The following is a 20575-nucleotide window of genomic DNA, read 5'->3' on the forward strand; positions in this document are numbered from 1 at the left end:
CACACATTTAAAGTCAGATTTTTATTTAATCACCATCATAAAATGTTTTATAAAGTGTAAACAATGCATACAGATTCTTTGTAATAAAGTATTCAACTCATATTAACATAAGTATTAATGGTTATACAAATAAATATTAAATTAATACTTAGTTTAATATTTGATAGATGATAATCTAATACACATGAGCATCCATTAGGGTATAATGTTCACAAATGTGCTCTATAGTAAGACATCAGAGCATCTTTACATTCAGTCATCTAAAACAGCCAGTCCTCTTTAGCAAGTTCATCGATGCAGCAGGTATAGTGGAGCAAATATTATAAAGTCAGTGTTTTTGTTTTGTTTTGTGCAACCTGCATGATCTACATGAATTGACTGCATGAGTGCACTGTGTAAAAAGAATATATAACATCCTGATATTGGATTGTCGGTTTGAGGATTAACTGACACCTCCTCTCCTTTCCCTTTCACTCATTTACTAACAGACAATACTGGTTAAGAGTAAAAGGAAATGACTCAGCTAGAAATATCTATCTCTGAATCTAAAAGGGAAACTTAAAACAAGACAGAGCTAAAAAAAAAAACACCTGTTCAACTGACTCGAGACTCGAGCAAGATAGTGGTGGAATTGCCATGGTTTCATGTTTTGTTTTGTAACTCTAGTATATTACTTTTTGTTTTTTTTAGGCACTCCCTTAGTTCATAAAACATAAATAAGGACTCATATAATGTTGTTTTAGCATGTGCCATTGAACCATGCACAAACACACCAAAAGCCCAAAGGTGCTTTCTGTCACATTCTTGGGATTGATTCCCTTATTATAATCGGAAGATAATTTTGCAATAAAGGGATAGTTCATCATTTACTTGTGTCCTTCCAAACCTGTATGACTTTCTTCTTTGTAACACAAAAAATGTTTCAGTGTTTTTATTTCTCTATAGAACTAAAGTTAAATGTTGTTTGGACCCCAACTGTCTTCAAAATGTCTTTTATGTTCTACAGAAGATGATTCATTTACAGGTTTAGAATGTCATGACATGAGGATGACGGAAGTTTCTTTCGGGGTGAAATACATTTTTAAGTCTGCAAGAAGTAAATCTCTCAGCACCTAAATAGACATGTATCTTGAAAGAAATATTTTATTTATCTACACTAGCACTTCACACCACGCTTTCTGGAATTGCTACACCCACACAACTTAATGACAACAATTAGGCTGTAAATGCTATTTTCATTGTGTCAGTCACCAGTTATCTTTAAAAATCTAAAGGGAAAATGTTCTGCGGACCAAACCAGACCATCTAGTTTCACAGTCTGTTGAGTTATTTTTCAGCTGAAAAAAAAAGTTTCCATGATGAGATATGTGAGACATCTGTAAACTTCCTGTGGCTAGAATGCCATCATACACTGCTTCCTTATTGGCATGCTTGTCCTTTGGACTCCCTCTTGAGGAGTTTTTTGTTTTGTATTTCACTGAGAGAAAGAGAGACTGCGCAGCGAGATGGAATCTCCTTCCTATACAAGATACTGTCCATTATGCCTTCTTTGATGACCTAGATAAAGTGTGATAACAGATTTAAAACATGACTTGCATAGATAAGCCTAAACATGACCCAACAAAAAAACATTAAAGTTCAGAAACTGATTCAATCAAACCTGCACAATAATATAAAGAAGTATGAATCTGAGCTGGACTGACCTCTATGTTGTTGAGCGTGTTAAATTCCATAAGATCATGCAGCTGGGTGAAGGCTTTTTTGGAATAATGGAAGTTGAAGGTGGAGTAGGGCGTCTCTGGGTCATCAAAGATGTCAAAGTCTGCAAATTCTCTCTCTTTGTCTGTTTCACGTGGAACACCTTCAAAATACATCACACATTTGTTGAAAACATCTTTTTTTTTTTTTTTTTTTTTGAGTGATTTGAAATGACCGATATTTCAAAGACCAAGTCACTAGTCTGTTGATCATGACGTTTTTCAATCTTTGTCTTCCAAAGCATATAAACAGATTGAATACATACATATAGAAACACACCTACTTCATGCATTATATAAAAAGGAATGTAAATCAACCAGCTCATAAAAGCGTCAAACACAGACCTTCCTACACAAACAAATGTGCAAGTCGTACGACAGTGTAAACAGATAAAGACGCACCGGAAAGATCTCAGTTTTTTTTAGAACGGAGATCCCTGTAAATCTGCAACGCTGACTTTTCATTAAAAAAAAAATCCCTATGTAAACAGATGCAAGTGCAAACAAATGGAAACACACCTGGGGCTTTACATTTCCTAAATTCGAGATTGACCAGGACGAAATGGATGACAGTAGGGCAGTTCCTTTCTCCTTTTTTGGGCTTAAACACATAACACTCCTTCAGCCCCTCCCGGTCAAACACCTTTGGGTCGATCTTGGGAAATGGAAGTTTGTTCATTCGTGCCCATTTCTCAGCTAGCTGAAGTTCCTACAACAAAAAAAAACCAATAATTTACAAAACATATGTCATATATGTTGTCTGTGCATGTATGATCATGATTTTACATGACATGCTGATTGATTAATCAGTAAAATAAATCAAATAAATCAATATTTACTGTGACATGGTTCTTTACACAAAAAAATTGATGCATGGATAATAATAATTTTTTTATCCTGCTTTGTTTATGTAAGGGATAATGTACATCCAGCTGCTACTTGGGAACATAAGTTAATAATTAGACATGAAATATTGACTTGAGATTAAATATTTTATTTTATTACTTTAAAAGTAAAGCTTCTGAAGAAAGCAGTTGCTAGCAAACGGCAAGTTGAAACATTAAAGGGATATAATACAGTCACACCACTTATTACACGGCATTTCGCCACATAAATAATTATGGGGAGAAGAGATATTGATTTTAGATGAAACTGTTTTAAAATCTTAACTGTTATCTTCTAATCCATTACAGTGTACAAAACAATTGTTGCAAAATGTCAGCAGCTGCGTTTGAATGAAACAAGAGCGAGTCTGCAATACCCGGATGACATAAATTAAGGCCTAATTGTACACAAAATATTGATTTGAGTTTTAATATTTTATTAGCTAACCAAACCCAAAAATTCCATGAAGAAAAAACGTTCCTAGCAAGCGTAGCCTATACACTTAAAGAAGACACACAGTCAGTAGTTCAACGATCACCCGTTTATTATGCATTCGTGCTCGGGGAAAAACAACAACAACCGCACTTCCGGGGACTTCATAATAAGAGTTCCCTTTTCCTTTTGGTGTGCATGTGCAATCTTAAACTATATTCAGCACAGAGGTATACATGTGCATGAACACATTTTTAATGTCTTAAACTTAACAAACTCCCTCTCTCTTAAAAATAAATAAATACTGAACAACCACATCCTTGAACAAGGATATGACCTAGTACATTTCAACAAGCTCTGGAGTACAACTCAAAGACAGACTTTGTTTTAATAGTTTCCATAGTCCCCTTTTTGGTAAGGCAGTCTGCAAGTTGTACTTTTGTGTTGTACCACAGTACTCGCTCAACTCTCTGTGTTTGGACAAGTTCTTTGATACTACTTATCTCCAGGCGGAGTCTTTCTAAGAAACTGACTTCGTGGACTTTAGTGCATAAGCCACTGAATGATTGTCTGTGACACAGATTATTGGTAGAGCATGTTCAGCATCAACAATTGTTAGTTCTGAGAACAATGTGGACAGAAAAATTGTATTGTCAATTCCATCAGACTTTGTCAATGTTTCAACAGCAAGTGTGCTCCGCACAATCCTCTTGACTCTCTTTAATTGCCAAGAAAGGGGTGAGAATTTTCCATTTTCTCCCATTAGAAGAATCAGGTGCCCTCTTTGGGTACCTCCATCTGAAAGATTTCCAAATTAGGCATCGCTGAACACAATCATCTTAAGAGCACTGTCTCTGCCAAGGTTTTGGAAGTTAGAATTAGCTTCTTGGACTTAAGTTTGCACACTATACTGTTTGCTTCATGGATTGTCTGCACAGTTGCCTTTTTTATATCTGATGCCAAATTGCTAGCGTCAAATATGCCATCTGGCATGCTCTGTCTTGCCACCCAGAGAATTTGGCCTATTTTAGACCTGAGCTGATCCTTTTCCTCCTCGCAGAGAGATGAGTCTTGTTCCACAGTTCGTGAAGGATCCATGTGTATGGGTTGCATTTGTTGAATGTAGTTTTCCTGGTGTATTTGTACTTATCTGTCAACAGTCACAAAATCTATTCCCACACAACAGAAGTGATCATGTTCCTCACATCCAACTTGGAAAACAGATCTGAGATGTTAATCATGTTGATCTCCACTGTCTGTATTTACTTAGTCTGAGATAGTGTACCCTAATGCAGGTTCCTCCATGTCTGACAAACACCACTGCACCATCCTGGCCTATGACAACTCCTGGTCCTTTCCACTCTTGACAATCAACTCTCTTGTAGTACACTTTGTCCCCTTTTTTATATTTCTCATCTGTGTGACGCAGTTGTTTACGCAGTGCTCTCCGTATTCTTTCTGAGCATTCTGCTTCTGTAAAAGCCTTTCTTGATGCATGTAGAGCAGAGATGTGTTTTGCCACCCACTCACTTTTCGTGGTGCCCTCTAAAGCTGGGGGCTTGTCAGTTAATACAGAGGGCAGATTGGGATTCTGTCCAAACACCAACTGATGAGGACTATAGCCATGGACATTTTGCATGGTGTTCTTTGCCATTAGAGCCCAGTCCAATGCAGTGTTCCAGTCACAGCCGTTACTTGTCTTCACCTTCATTATGATCTCTTGAAGTGTTTGGTTGTGTCGCTCTGTAAGTCCATTGCTCCATGGGCTATATGCTGCTGTCGTCTTTATTTCTATGTTGAAGTTTTCTGCCATGTCTCTAACCTCATTGTTAAATTCTTAAACAGTTTATGAGGTGGACCATGTACACTTATGGACAAAGTGTTTCACTATTTCAGAAGATTTATTCGTGGTCAGTATGCTGCCTGCACTGAACCTTGTGAACTGGTCAATAATGTGGAGATACCACACACCTGATTCAAGTTCATGTTGATCTACTGCAACAGTTTCATTGTACTGAGATGCCAGTGGTAGGCCAACAGCAGGCTTTGGTTTGGTCTTACTGTATCTTTGACATGTTTCACATTCACTCACAATTTTTTCCAGAATGACACTACATTCTGCATCTTTATTGCCTGAGCTAGTAAGAATTCTCTGCAGTCTGTCAGCACAGCAGAAGGATGACCAAATTGTCTGTGAAGCTTCATCTATTTTGTGTTTTTCTGCTGAGCTAATTTTTTCTGAGATTGTTAGTATTTCCTCATCACACTGACTTTGTGCATCCTCATTCTTTTGTTCCGTTGGAGTGACATCATCAGCATCATTTCATTGACCATAATGTTTACACAGTAATGATTACCAGAGCTTGTGAAGTCGAGTTGTACAGGTTGACTGAACATCACCGTACTGTCAATCTCCATATCCAGCACTGTCCCTGCTCTTTTCATGGATGCCTTGCTCAAAAGTAGTGGAATCTTTGCTGGGACAACTTCAGTTTCAATATGACACTTAGTTTGTCCAATCTTTGCAGGAATTTTCAATTCTTTGCTTGAATAGGCCACTTTTCCATCACAAAACTTAAAGGGTCTATGACAGTGTGTTTCTGTCTTCCTCAGGTTCTTTATCTCATTTTGGTTTAGTTCAGTGATGTAGCAATTTAGCCATTCCTGTCCACACACAGTCCGTGTGCATGCAGTGTCTATTATTGCTGAGCCAAAACACTCTGCCATATATCACTCCTCTATATCATCTGTGTTACTATCTTCCGGCAGTTTGACTTGCTCACCTCTGTGTGGACAGTCCTTGGCCCAGTGGAATGTGCTTTGACAAACAGCACATTTTGATCTGCGTCCATACCTGTCTAGAGGGTTAGTGCCAGGCAGTGGTGTCTTTTGCTGAACATTTTGTGACCATGGCTTGCTCCTCTGTCGTCTGTGTTCTGTTACATATGCTGTTTCCTGGTTAATCCCCACTGTAGTAGCAGACTTTCCTCCGAAAATCCTCTTCAGTGCTGACTTCATTGACGCAAAAGTCAAATCTGTACATGCTGTCAAAGCTAATTGTTGGTCTTTTACTTCTAAGCACGCAGTGTCCAGCAGTTTGAATGCTAATACAGCATCAGGAAGCTCCATGTTATATTTACGCATCCGTGAGTACCGCTGTTCAAAATCGATTATATAGTCTGTCATGGAAACACCGCTATCTTTCATAATTCGGTCAAAACTCGAGTAAGCCTCATAAGTTTGGTCCTTTTCTTCTTTGAGAAACAAATCGAGTTTCACAAGTAAAGTGTTCATGCCAGTGTCCTTATTCAAATCATGTACCGGTATTTTCATCGCCATTTCCCTCGCTCTTCCCGAACGCGCCAAAGCCACAGCAAGTGCCTGTTTCTTTTTTCCGAGTTCCGTAACTCTGGTCCAGATTGTGACTTCATTCTTCCAACTTTCATATGGTTTTCCTTCATCAAAGGTTGGTGGTACTCTGTAGTTGCTAGCCATCCTCTGCTACCAATGTTACACTTAAAGAAGACACTTCAGTAGTTCAATGATCACCCATTTATTATGCATTCGTGCTCGGGGGGGGGAAACAACAACCGCACTTCTGGGGACTTCATAATAAGAGTTTCCTTTTGGTAAACAGTCATGTGCATCTTAAACTATATTCAGCACAGAGGTATACATGTGCATGAAGACATTTTTAATGTCTTAAACTTAACAGCGCTGACTTCAGTTACTTGGATGAGTCTGTATTATCAGTCTGTGACTGACCAATCAGAATTAGAGTTGTTCCGATTCGGATACTAGTATCGGAAATATCACCGATACCACAAAGAATTCTGGCATCGGTATCGGCGAGTACTTGAACCCATGTACTGATCCGATATCATTTTCTTAAACAAGACCTAGTTATGACCGCGAGCTTTGCCTAACCACTGCGCGGTTCTTCTTTGGTGCTCAGAATGCATTGCAAACACAGGAAGTTGTGCTGTTTTGCCACAAGGAACCACTGTTTAGAGCAGCGAAGAAGAAATGAAAACGCGCTAGCAGTAGGCTATGTCCACTGTTTACTGGCTGTTTAGCAGTATTTCGTCTCTGTGTGGATGGCGGGCGCCCGCGCGCACACACACACACGCGCGTGACACAGGGTTCCCGCGGGGTCTTAAAAAGTCTTAAAATGTCTAAAATTAAAAAAAATTAATTGAAGGCCTTAAAACGTCTTAAAAACGGCCAGATTTTCACCCGAAGTCTTAAATTTAATTTAGTTAGGTCTTAAAAAAAGTGTTATCCTCGTTCATTTCCAGAAATGCTGGCTGCAGAAAGTTATTAACGTTACACTGTAGCAAAAAAGTATCGAATCACGAAAGCGGAGCTCAAAGCGGAGCTCTAGAGTCTTTGCTGCGCCGCCCTCAGAGCGTTCGTTCGGTGTGTTGTAGTTCTTTCTGGGGGTGTTGGTACACGTACTCGGTGATACAACTACAAATCCCGTGATATATGCAATTACCTGCCCGCAAAATACGTCTACATTTAATAACGTTGTATTTTTCTGGACAGAATGAGGCAGACATGCATTGTTTTATATTATTTTAAACAGTGATAAAGTCTGCACTCAATCAGCACTGCATACCTTATTATTATGACAATAGTGAAGGCTTGAAGAACTCAAATACACCATAGCTTCATGCAGTCGTGTTTATTGTCTTCGTTTCATCAGTCAAAGCGTTTCTTTCTTCAGTTTATCCTACATCGCTAGCTTCACCTTAGGGCTAAGGATTACTTCTCTGAGGGAAATGTGGACTTTCTGCTCGAGGGCGCCCTCTGGCTTCCAGTATGAATGAAAGTTTGGGTAACAAATATGAAAAATAACTTCTCTCTAAATAAATTTATATGACAACCCATATGTTTTTCTCCAATGTACAGTTTTCCCCCACAGTGGATGCATAAAAGGCTCATATTTCATATTAAATACATAGACTTTTTTTTTTTTTTTACAATAAATCTTTAGACCTTTCTAATGATTTTTAGTCATAGGCTGTCTGCATATTAACAGGTAACCCAGCAGGTTTTTTTTGTAAAATAAGTTTTCTGTAAAATATAAATGTTATTTTATTAGTATTATTATTATATTGTTATATTTATTCTTAAATACTCTATTTTTAATTTTTTAATAATTAAAATGTTATTGTAATAGTAATATTTCAAATTTTGTTAAATATTTGTATTTATTGATTATAATCATTATTATTAGTCTCGTTAATATATAAACATTCATATATAAAATGTTATATGCATACACTTTTCATTTGTAAAAAAAAAAAAATTGCATTTTAACCAGAATAATCGCAATTAGATATCTTCCCCAAATCGTGCATCCCTTGTTTATCCTATCTCCCTAGAGCATCCCCTGTTCAATCTCTATTAGGCTGTTAATATGCTGTTTTGTATTCTATTCTATTTGAGGGCAAGTTTGTTTTAGCCTATTTTCATTTTGGGCCTAAGGTTTTGGGCATTTGGCACGTTGTTGGCTGTGGAGGGTTACTAATGTCATTGCTTTTTTTATTATTTCTTTGATTTAAATAATTTTGGTAATGCGTCGTATAGGTCTTAAATTTCAATCTTTATGGTCTTAAAATGTCTTAAAAAGGTCTTAAATTTGACTTTCTGAAACCTGCAAGAACCCTGGTGACACTCGCTTGCTGTCTTTGTAATCTCTGCCGTGTGTCACTATCAAGCGGCAAACTCCCCCAGTTTCTCTACGTCCATATTCACAGTCTATAGTCACTATATGAGGACACGAACGCATAAACTGTCACTTCATGAGAATTTACCGTTTCATTTGAGAAAACTGTCATATAATGAACACAGACACTGAAATATCTTCATGGCAACCCGTCAAAATAAAAGTTCGGTTTAAAACATTTTAAATTGACAGAATATATTAGGCTACTGCTGTACAGTAGATTTAGCTACGTCTATATGTATTAATAATACGTCTCTACTAATAATAATAATGCCTAGATGGTTGCTTATTTTTCACTTGTTTTGTTGTAAAGAGATTATTTTCTGATTAATATATATATATTTTATATTCCTACATTTATTTGTTTTTTATACAGTTATATTGTACAACTTAAATGCCTTTTTCAGTTTGCAGTGTTAGATTTAATAAAAAAATATAATAAAAATAAATAATATCACTGTCAAATGCATGTCAGATATTAAAAATACTGTAATAAATAGAGTAGTTCACTGTATGTATTTGTTCATGTTTTATTAAGGGATAAGTCTGAAGCACACCATAAAATAATTCTAGCAGTTCATACAGGGCTAGTAATATATACAGCTGTATATACAGATACACACCCAGGTATCGGATCAGTACTCGGTATCGGCCGATACCCTGCGCCCAGGTATCGGAATCGGTATCGGGAAGGGAAAAAGGGTATCGGAACATCTCTAATCAGAATCAAGTATTCCACAGAGCTGTGTAATAATATAACTGATCATACTCAATTAAAGTGTTAAACTGATATCTCTAGTACTAACCTTAAATGGAGGACTTGAGTCACTCGGTCGGGCAGAAAAGTCAAAGGAGATGATGAGGTCTACACCTCTTTGAGGCCTTAAAATCAGAGGATAAGGAAGGTTAAAGGTCAAGCCACTGTCCACCACATGGATCTTCTTGCTCTTTACGTCTAATGGCTCGTAGATGCGGTCAAATTCAAATGGGTCTGAAAGTGTCCAAAATCAGAAAAGAACAATAAGGCAACACTTTAGGTTAAAGGGTTAACCCTTTAATTACAAACATGAACTCTGACCTGTGACCGCATCAATCTCATCCTCTGTGGGACTGACGGTCTCATTGAAAGAAGAAAGTGGCACGTCGTTGTTGAGGCTTAAGCCCAGCATGAAGTTGTGTACTTTTCCTGCTCTGCCTTCTCGTGTTTTAAAAAGAACTGAGTCACTGAAGAGAGAGCTAACCATGCGCTGCATCCAGCTGGCCTGATACTCGTCCTCTGAAGGTGTAAGACAAAACCAAAATCATTGTATTTAGGGATTTGCATTGATATTTTAATAAGGATTTCTATATGCAAATATAGCTGCCTTTATATTTTGAGAAGGAGGTCCCCCTCAAAGACATTTGTGGTCCGTGGCATCAAAATGATTGAAAACCCCTGTTCTAAGATAATGTACATGGTCTAAAAGCTCACCTTTTTGTGGGTCTTCATCATTATCTAGACTGTCCTCTCCCACAATGTGTTCCGGTTTGATCTGTTCTGTAGAGTAAATGTGAAAACACAAAGTCACAGTGCAAATCAGCTCCGACAGATGTCTGACTAAGATCAATCTCTCAGGTCATCTAAGAATACAGAGTGTGTGTGTGTGTGCCAGGATGTTTGCATGTGCACAACTGTAATCACAATTTGGTGTAGCTGCCTGATAACCATCAGTTTTATGAATCTCATCCTACCATCAGACATGCAAACACCAAAGGCACCATCATTCTCCAACATTTTCTTCCTCTATCGCTATTTTGACACAGCATGAATATTATTAATACATATAGATATAACCCACAAGGGACAAAGATTATGTAGAACTTTGTGAATGAAGGGCATTCAAATTCTACATAAATCTATGGAAACTTGTGATTATGCACATGTGACTAAAAAGAATAGATCTTTGATTACAGCTGGTGATCGTACCTAGTTCTTCCTCCATGGTGCTGCCATTCGTCGCATCATTAAATCCCAGAATTCTGTTGAACAGGATGGAGAAGGCACTGCCCCACACACCTGTGAAACATATACAAACACGCTGTATCCCATCTACCAAAACATGATGCTGTATATTTGACCATGTTTTCCCTTAAAATCAAAAGTAAAAAATAATTCATAAATTCAGTACAACAAATTATTTAAAAAATATATAATAATAAAAAAAATCCAAATGGTCCTAAAAAGAGGTTTCATATTCTTCTTCTTAGAGTAACTGATATTAGGATGAAATATAATCCAGACATTTATTAATTCATTCAATCTTCAACCTAAAATTGTGAAATGTAAGAAATAAAAAAAGGCTCTATAGACGATGTGAAGCCTGAAACAGTAGAAAACAAATACTTCACATCACTGTTTTAAAAACAAAGAGTAAATCTGCAGTGAAACTTTATCTTGCGATACACCCTTCGAAGAATGTTTCTTTTCGGTCACAGTGATCAGAATTTTGAGTTTGCGCCACTGCATTACGACACTAACTTGTCTCGTATTACAATACAGTACGGATGGGATTATTGCAAATGACTGAACCAACACCCTTAAATCATGTGACATTTGACTCTGACAGTAAAGATTCCAACTATGTGGTGTGACTATTTCCATAAAAACACTGATATTTTCACTTTCTTGTCATGGTTCTCTGCTTACTACTAAGAGAAATCCAGAAAAAGAGCCCATACCCATAAGAAAGTGAAGAGGGTTCTCTTTGTGCTTCTTGACCACATTTCCTCTGAAGAACTTGCTTCCAAAAAGGTCAGGGTTCATGAAGGTTCCATATTTAGCCATTCCGATCTCATACGGAGTGAACTCCACCCAGTCTGTCAATTAAAACACGCTAATCAAAACACAACCATAACCACAATAGAAATGTATTCACAATCAACAGAGGTCTGCGAAACATGCCCAGGACAACAAATAAACAGTAACAATCACAGTAAGAATAGGATGTCGGATTTTGGACAATAGATCAAAACTAGGTTCCAAATAAACACAATGACAAACTGCATATTTCAAATAGTTTTTGGCAATGTGTGAAAGCAATGTTTCAGACTTCAGTGTCCTAACAGTGTTGATAACGCATGTCACTTGACGAAGGCAGATGCATGAATCAACTAAACAAAATGTTCACAACACAAAAGCTATTTTGTGTGACAAGGCCTGCAGAAAACAGACTGACGCTTTTTCAGACGAAAATTATTAATCAAAGTCTGAGGTACTGACAGCCACAGTTTTAGTCTATTGTAGAGGTAGGAGTGGTTCGGATGTTTTGGAAACTCAATGGCACATGACGTGAGGGTGATTCTCTTGAGTGTCTCCGTGTCTAAATAGTTGCTTTCATTCAGCCGCAGTTATCCTGTACAAAGTGTACCGATTCATGTTTATACCAAAAAAACGTAAAACGTCTTTATAAAAATAAATTATTATTATTATTATACCCTATTAAAATAGCTATGTGCATTCAAATGCAGCTCACCGTTAATGTAAATCTTTTCTTAGGTAAGATTCGTGTTTTTACTAAGTCTATAGTCAATTTTTTCGGTCTCAAACCAGAAAGAGCAGCAACCAGCTCACGAGGCATGGCCTGCTCAGTCATGTTGGTGAGTCAACAGAAGTAAGAGAATGTCTGTGGCCTATATTCAATTACAGACAGATTTTTAAACAACTAAAACGTGTGGCACTTCAGGGCTTTAGAAAAACAATACAAGTGTTCTTTGAACTAAAAAAAGTTATTTTACATAGTTGTTCACATTCTTGCGCTAATCCTCTGACGTAATCAGGTTCTCCCCAGGCAATTCAAAAGGTCAGACTACTATAAATGGCATCCTACTTCATTCATTCAGTGAATACACTGACAACAATGTAGCTGATAATGATCTTTGTATATTTCCCAGGGATAGTATTACCTTAGACTATTAGTTGGCTCAATGGAAATGAATTTTTGAAGTTATGGGGGGAAAAAAACACCTATCCTCGACGTTATAGAAGTTGTAAAAATTTGGTATACTGATAATGTGATTTATAATAAACTTGAGACTCGAAAACAAAGAATAGAGTTGAAAAAAATTACAAATATGCGCCCTTTTACCTGCAAACTTAAGCTCAGAGACATCTGGTTTTACATGCAGGCAGGTGAACAAGGGCATAGGAGCCTGTGCTTCATTTATTTTTTCCTGCAATTCACTCAACTTGGTGTCCATCCTCTGTTGAGAAAGCAGAAGGAGAACCCTTTGTATTGCCAGTTGGGCATTGTATATTTCTGAATGAGTAAAGGCGAAAGCAAAGGACACTCCCTCTAAAAGATCAGATACTCACAGCGGGAATGAGTGTCTCGCCTATCATCATCCCAAAGATATCTGTGAAGGTAACAGGCTGCCCTGAGGCCTTCTTGCTCCACAAGGCATGCACATATTTAGTGATGTGTTTGGGAAGGAGTAGTCGGAGAGGGTTACTGTTCACACGGTTCATCAGCTCCTGGTTGATCTGCTCTGGGCCCTTAGTTGGGAACTCTGGGTGGGAGTACAAAGTGGACATGTACCTGTGAGAGACAGAAAAGCAAATGTAGGTTAGCACTGGGATTAAAAGATGAACATAAAATGATAAAAGGCTTCATTGAATGTCCTCATACCAGGTGGATCCGGAGAGTCCAGCAACATATGTGGTGCAGTCCAGAACTCCAGACTCATACAAAGCCTTCATAACCCCTGAGAACCCGACCATTGCCCTGAAACCTCCCCCTGAGCCCAACACAGCAATCACTGGAACCTGCAGGCAAGAAAATAACACAAATATAAGCAGCACAGTAGAATGCTAGTGAAACACTAGCAATTTTCCTTTTATTCGTTTTTTCAGCCAAAAAGCATATTTAAAGAATATGGAAGTGTCTCGAATTTGGATTTCAATAATTTATGCTGTTCACGTCATGGTGGAGTTATTGAAAATGCAAGATGGGAACTCATTTAAAGTTAATTTAAAGTTTCAATTTGAGGTTTAATTCACCCCTGCATGCATTTAACGTTGATATGAAATTGAATATTTGCTCAATGCATGCTATTGATCCGATTGTGAACGATTCATCCATGCATGTTGGTGAAATTAACAGACTTCTCTCTGGTGATGTTTGCCAGACTTTTCCAATCATTTGTTCAGCTTAAACTTCAATCCTTTCTTACAATCAATTGCAAGCTCGCATTCAGATCTGCTTCTATCAAATGAACAACTGATGGACATAAACAAGACCCACCCTACATTTTTCTTTTTGATAATCCATTTCACTCAGATGTACATAACAATACAGAAGAGAAGATTACGGTTAGCGCACCAGGTAACACTGGCTTTGATAAATGTCACCAAACTGAAACGTGTACAAATTGTTTTTGCCTGGCTAAAAGTCAAGTGAGAGAAGCTTCCGGAAAATCATAATTGTGCTACTAAGATGTGAACACAGCATCTTAGAGTTTGCTCTCCAAATAATTAGCTATAAGGCTAGCATTTCTAACAGCAATTTAACTTTATTGTAACCAGTTCAAATTTTGTATTTTCCTGCTTATGTCTTTTCTTTTTTTTTTTGGGTTATAAAATCATCCGATAATACACCAGCCCTGTGAGTTCCCACAAGTCTTAGCTAACACTTCCTCTTTATATTTGGACTATGTCCATTTTAACACGCTGAGCCAAGACTTAACTAGCAAAGGCAGAAAAACTGCGCCAAAGAAAACAGAAACTTGATAATAAAGGGGGCCTGTGACCTACAGCGAAATGAAACACAAAAACACTGTCAGTCTTCAAAGTGCTCATTTTATTTCCTCTCAATGTGGCTAAATGTCTTATCTGGTAGATAATGACTTTTCTTTATGTGGAAATCTGAGCTGTTTGAGGGAGTTCTGAGTCAACAGGGCTACTCAGTCATCTTTCTTTCATCATTCTTTTCTTATTGTGTTATGAATGTCTTGGCTTTCGGCTGTGCTTCTTTAGGTGACTCAATCTGTATATGACAGTGAGGTAACATCTGCATCAAACATGTACATGACCAGTGGAGAAGTGTAACAGAGGTGTAACCATCTAGTAAGAGCTGTGTGAGTAAAACTCACTAAACTGGCCTCAAGAGGCGCACTAGCGAATCGGAGCGAGGCAAGTAGGACAGGAGGGGTTACAAAAGCAGTTGATAAATAGGTGGTACCTCATGAGGAGAGGAAGGAAGGGAGGAAGGTTTCTCCATGTGCAGCAATTTCTTCATGCTCAGCATGACTCTATCACGCCGGTGTTGTCTGTAGAGCTTTTCTTTAGGGCAAAGATCCAGATTGAATCGCAGGTCCATCGTTGAGCTGAAAACAGTTTTTTTTTTTAAGTAATATTTGTGGCACTTCAACTATAAATGTTCTTACTATACACAACTCACAGAAGCCAGTTTTGTTCATTGTGATACGTACCACTCCTCCAAGGAAACCTCTAAGTACACATTGGTCATCTGTAAAAAAAAAAAAAAATAACAGACATTATTATTACCACAGGTCAGATCAAGGAAGGAACAAGGCAAGGAGGGAGGGAAGGAAGAAATGTGACGCAGAAAAAGGAAGTACATTTTGATTTAAGATTTCAAAGACAAATGGGGTTTTTTTTCTTTGGAGTAACATGCACCATTTAATGTTGAATTTCTAGTTACAGTGGGGAGAACAAGTATTTGATCCACTGCAGGTTTTCCTACTTACAAAGCATGTAGAGGTCTGTAATTTTTATCATAGATACACTTCAACTGTGAGAGACGGAATCTAAAACAAAAATCCAGAAAATCACATTGTATGATTTTTAAATAATTAATTTGCATTTTATTGCATGACATGAGTATTTGATCACCTACCAACCAGTAAGAATTCCGGCTCACACCTGTTAGTTTTTCTTTAAGAAGCCCTCCTGTTCTCCACTCATTACCTGTATTAACTGCACCTGTTTGTACTTGTTACCTGTATAAAAGACACCTGTCCACACACTCAATCAAACAGACCCCAACCTCTCCACAATGGCCAAGACCAGAGAGCTGTGTAAGGACATCAGGGATAAAATTGTAGACCTGCACAAGGCTGGGATGGGCTACAGGACAATAGGCAAGCAGCTTGGTGAGAAGGCAACAACTGTTGGCGCAATTATTAGAAATGGGAAGAAGTTCAAGATGACGGTCAATCTCCCACGTTCTGGGGCACCATGCAAGATCTCACCTCGTGGGGCATCAATGATCATGGGGAAGGTGAGGGATCAGCCCAGAACTACACGGACCTGGTCAATGACCTGAAGAGAGCTGGGACCACAGTCACAAAGAAAACCCTTAGTAACACTACGCCGTCATGGATTAAAATCCTGCAGCGCACGCAAGGTCCCCCTGCTCAAGCCAGCACATGTCCAGGCCCGTCTGAAGTTTGCCAATGACCATCTGGATGTTCCAGAGGAGGAATGGGAGAAGGTCATGTGGTCTAATGAGACAAAAATAGAGCTTTTTGGTCTAAACTCCACTCGCCGTGTTTGGAGGAAGAAGAAGGATGAGTACAACCCCAAGAACACCATCCTAACCGTGAAGCATGGAGGTGGAAACATCATTCTTTGGGGATGCTTTTCTGCAAAGGGGACAGGACGACTGCACCGTATTGAGGGGAGGATGGATGGGGCCATGTATTGCGAGATCTTGGCCAACAACCTCCTTCCCTCAGTAAGAGCATTGAAGATGGGTCGTGGCTGGGTCTTCCAGCATGACAACGACCCGAAACACACAGCCAGGGCAACTAAGGAGTGGCTTCGTAAGAAGCATCTCAAGGTCCTGGGGTCTCCAGACCTGAACCCAATAGAAAATCTTTGGAGGGAGCTGAAAGTCCGTATTGCCCAGCGACAGCCCCGAAACCTGAAGGATCTGGAGAAGGTCTGTATGGAGGAGTGGGCCAAAATCCCGGAAGTGTGTGCAAACCTGGTAAAGAACTACAGGAAACGTATGATCTCTGTAATTACCAACAAAGGTTTCTGTACCAAATATTAAGTTCTGCTTTTCTGATGTATCAAATACTTATGTCATGCAATAAAATGCAAATTAATTACTTAAAAAATCAAACAATGGGACTTTCTGGATTTTTTTTCCATCACTCACAGTTGAAGAGTACCTATGATAAAAATTACAGACTTCTACATGCTTTGTAAGTGGGCAAACCTGCAAAATCGGCAGTGTATCAAATAATTGTTCTCCCCACTGTAGATGAAAGTCATAATAGAAGGGAAAAAAAGAAAGTTGGGATGCACCGATTTCAAAATCCTTGCTGATATAATAAGCTAATAATTTGTTTAATTTAATGGTGGTTAAAATTGTGGTTAATAACTGAAATATGGTTGATATTATAAAAATGAAAAATAAATGAATCATTACAAATGAAATGATAAAAAGTGTAAACATTAAAAATTTATAGAAATGAATAGTATGATTGTATGCTACAACCTAATTTAGGCATCACAGCTTTAACATGTATAATGTGATCAGCTTTCCTTTTGAAATTTTTGAAAATGTAAGCAACTCATGTGTCATGTGCTCTTAAAGGGAAAGTGCTCCTCAAATAGATATAACTTACTTTTCCTATAAGAAATGACACCAGTACTGTTTGTCCAACTTTGAGTTTAGAGATGTTATATGAGGCCGTACCCAACTTTTCATCGACAACATAGTTAGCATCCATTAATGTCAGCTGGAAACAAGAGACAGAAACAATAATTGACTGTACGTACACTACTAAGTAATAACAATGCATTCCAAAAGCCTGATCAGCATAAAACATTCAAATGAGATTCAAATTACTACACGTAGTTGGAAATAGCAAGACCATACTAAAAAAACCTGAAATGTGAGTGCACTGCAATCAGGAAGTGTGTAATTTTTCAGTGTTTAAAAAAAAGCATTCTCCTATCCCAGTTTAATATGCAGAGACATTTTGAGGTTAATGTCCTCTGGCTCTGGTTGGTCAGTTTTTTGGGGGGCAGCCCAACATGCCATTGTCTCTATCAACAAATGCTGTGAGTTTTAGAGCTACCATCTGTTTTCAATAATGGTAGACAAAGGCAAACCTGTTTGGAAACAACTAGTGCAACTAGTTGGCCAGAAATTACACACTTATATACCTTTTAATGATCAATTATGGTGGAAGATTTCAATACTAACAAACGACACTATTAGTATCAGAAATACATTTTCATTTACTTTTTACCTTTAGCACGTTGTCTTGGTTGGGGTCGAGGATGAATTCAAAGGTCTCATTCCACTCTGGATTGATGTCGTTATCTATATGTCGCGTTTTCTTCCTGCTCTCAGGGGCAGTGGGGATATACAGCTCCACATATGGGTCAGGGGTATCCACTACAAGCATGTTTAGTGTGTTAGCAGTATTCATGATTTATTCTTTGAAGTGCCCAAATCAGGTCTCATTACTTTAAGTTTAGTAACTTCAAACTGAGGAAAGCAATGCATGATGCTGTGTAATCTACAGTAACTGTTCTGTACGTGCCTAAACTTCACATTTAAAAAGCATGAAATATAAAGTATACTCACACAGGTCTCCGAGCGCTCCTTTGGTGACATTTTCAGCCCGCAACACTTTTGCTTTGAATTTGTGTGAAATTTGCTGTTCAACCTAAGAAATAAACACTTCATCTTTATAATCAGTAATCATCATTATGTTTAAATATGTAAAAAAAATCTTTCACTGATTTAAGAAATGTAGTCTTAATGCAGGAGAAAGGGGAAGTGCTGATAAACGCGACAAAGCTTATAAGTAGCACTGGCAGGTTGGTGTGATTAACATGTCTTTTTTTTAGATCAACATATACAAATTTTGAGGCGGTTAGTCAGCAGCATGCAAATCTCTATTAATATTTATCAGACTTTATGTGGAGGATTGTCTGGCTAGTAGTGAATGAATAGTGAGTACAGAAAAAGTCCCATTTTGCTCATTACTCATGCAACAATTTATATGTGCATGTATCCTATGTATAATCATTAGACTACCAGAGACGTTTCATGACATTAGCACTGATGCACATCAGCATCCCTGGTGTAAACTTAACTGAAATACAAGACGTTCTTGGAAACCAAAACAGTGCCTTTCCCGAAACCATCTGTGCTGACTAACTGCCTTATGTTTTGGCTCACCACTTTGAAAGCCCAACTCCGCTGATTAAGGCTTTTACTGCTATTCTTAGGCATAAATCTGAGATTTTTGTCCAACTTACAAAGATGTGATGATCTGCAAGTGACATGATGGCTTCACAGCCAAATTAGACAAAACAGGCTGGTTATCCTAAGACCTCTTCAAAGAACTTTGCTCCCAGAGAAATCTTTTAGCAACGCTACTGGACATCTAATGCACTGGGAAAAAAATAAGAAGTAATATAAATAAATACAAATATAATCGAAAAGCAATGACAGGGTATACTTTACAGTGACATTATTAATACTCTATTATAGGTCCTACATCTTGTTTTTAAAACAATTGTATTGTTTTACCTTGACACTTTCAAAATACGTTTCCTTTTTGGATGAGACAATTATTTTACATCAAAATATGATGTGCAATGAGATTACATGTGATGGAAAGAGAATGTTGAGGTTATACTCATGTTCTTCTTATAACATTCATAGAACATCACATACATTATCATAATGCAACTAGAGATTGTACACAATTACAAATTCTAAACAAGTAAATAGAAATGGTCTTTAAATTTAACCTTCCTTGCACTAAGAAACAAATGAGCAGAACAATTCCACAGTGGCAGGGCATTTGGTGTGTGCGTGCGTGCGTGTTGTGTGGGCAGGGGCGCCGCTAGCAATTTTGGGCCCTATGAAACAACATGATGTTGGGCCCCCTACCGCACCAACCTAGTTATCCAAAATCTTTGTCTGCAATTTAATAATACTGACCAATTAAGCTTCGCTCGCTCAACCCAGAGTGCCCCAATTGGCTGATGAAACATTGATTAAAATTAAGATAAAATTTATACAAAACAAAATCATGTCTGACCCACTCCATGTCTCCTGGTATTGCACACCTTATGATGTGTCCTTTCTCACTCGTGCTGTTCACTTTTCCTAATCAACATAGATTGACAACATAGATAGACGTAAAAAAAATTTGCATTATAATATTTAAACATAAATATAAAACTAAATACCTTTTCTTAATGGCTACAACAAGTATAGTAGCCTACAGTACAGAGAAATTTCATGGAGGAGTGGGATTTGAGCGTAAGCGGTTAATGAGTGGAGCGTTTTGCTGGATTTTGCCGGAAATGCAGAAATAAGCCTGAATTTTGTTATATTTGTGACTCTTTGGTAGATAATACATTTATAATTTCTATTACATTACTACTAGTACTGTTAATAAAACCAATCTCTGGTGGCCCCAAAGTGCGTGGTCCCTTAGAATCGTCCCAACCCCCCTTAGCGGTGCCCCTGTGTGTAGGCCATGTATGAAAAAAAAGGAAGGAATATGGGCAGGCTTTACAGATAGAATGAAAAGACATGAAAATTATCATGTTAGAAACGGGAAGTGTGCAACCAGTCAACCAAGATATATTGTCTGTGGTTAGGATGAAATTGTGAAAGTCTGACTTGTGACTTCCATAGTCTGAACTGCTCTCTTTCACTGACTGAGCACACAGTTGCAGTGACTTCTACATTAATCGCTTCAAAGACATCATCAGCATATGATG

General features: G+C 37.9%; 1 protein-coding gene across 1 annotated transcript in view; it reads right to left on the reverse strand.

The window, feature by feature from the left end:
* The window catches only part of pla2g4ab (phospholipase A2, group IVAb (cytosolic, calcium-dependent)), a 26045-nt gene continuing 5470 nt past the window's right edge, over positions 1-20575 (reverse strand). The window contains exons 3-19 of the mRNA XM_079831875.1: positions 19094-19229; positions 18414-18495; positions 18073-18221; positions 17443-17556; positions 15274-15311; positions 15024-15168; positions 13473-13609; positions 13160-13382; positions 12933-13047; positions 11527-11664; positions 10775-10864; positions 10280-10345; positions 9887-10084; positions 9615-9799; positions 2277-2466; positions 1704-1861; positions 1-1557 (exon numbers count right to left, since the gene is read on the reverse strand). Of these exons, the coding sequence (XP_079688001.1) occupies positions 1420-1557; positions 1704-1861; positions 2277-2466; positions 9615-9799; positions 9887-10084; positions 10280-10345; positions 10775-10864; positions 11527-11664; positions 12933-13047; positions 13160-13382; positions 13473-13609; positions 15024-15168; positions 15274-15311; positions 17443-17556; positions 18073-18221; positions 18414-18495; positions 19094-19120 (2193 nt within the window). The 5' untranslated portion in view covers positions 19121-19229 and the 3' untranslated portion in view covers positions 1-1419. The remainder of the gene's footprint in view (positions 1558-1703; positions 1862-2276; positions 2467-9614; positions 9800-9886; positions 10085-10279; positions 10346-10774; positions 10865-11526; positions 11665-12932; positions 13048-13159; positions 13383-13472; positions 13610-15023; positions 15169-15273; positions 15312-17442; positions 17557-18072; positions 18222-18413; positions 18496-19093; positions 19230-20575) is intronic.

The sequence above is a fragment of the Gobio gobio genome (assembly GCF_949357685.1).
Source record: "Gobio gobio genome assembly, chromosome: 12".
NCBI lineage: Eukaryota > Metazoa > Chordata > Actinopteri > Cypriniformes > Gobionidae > Gobio > Gobio gobio.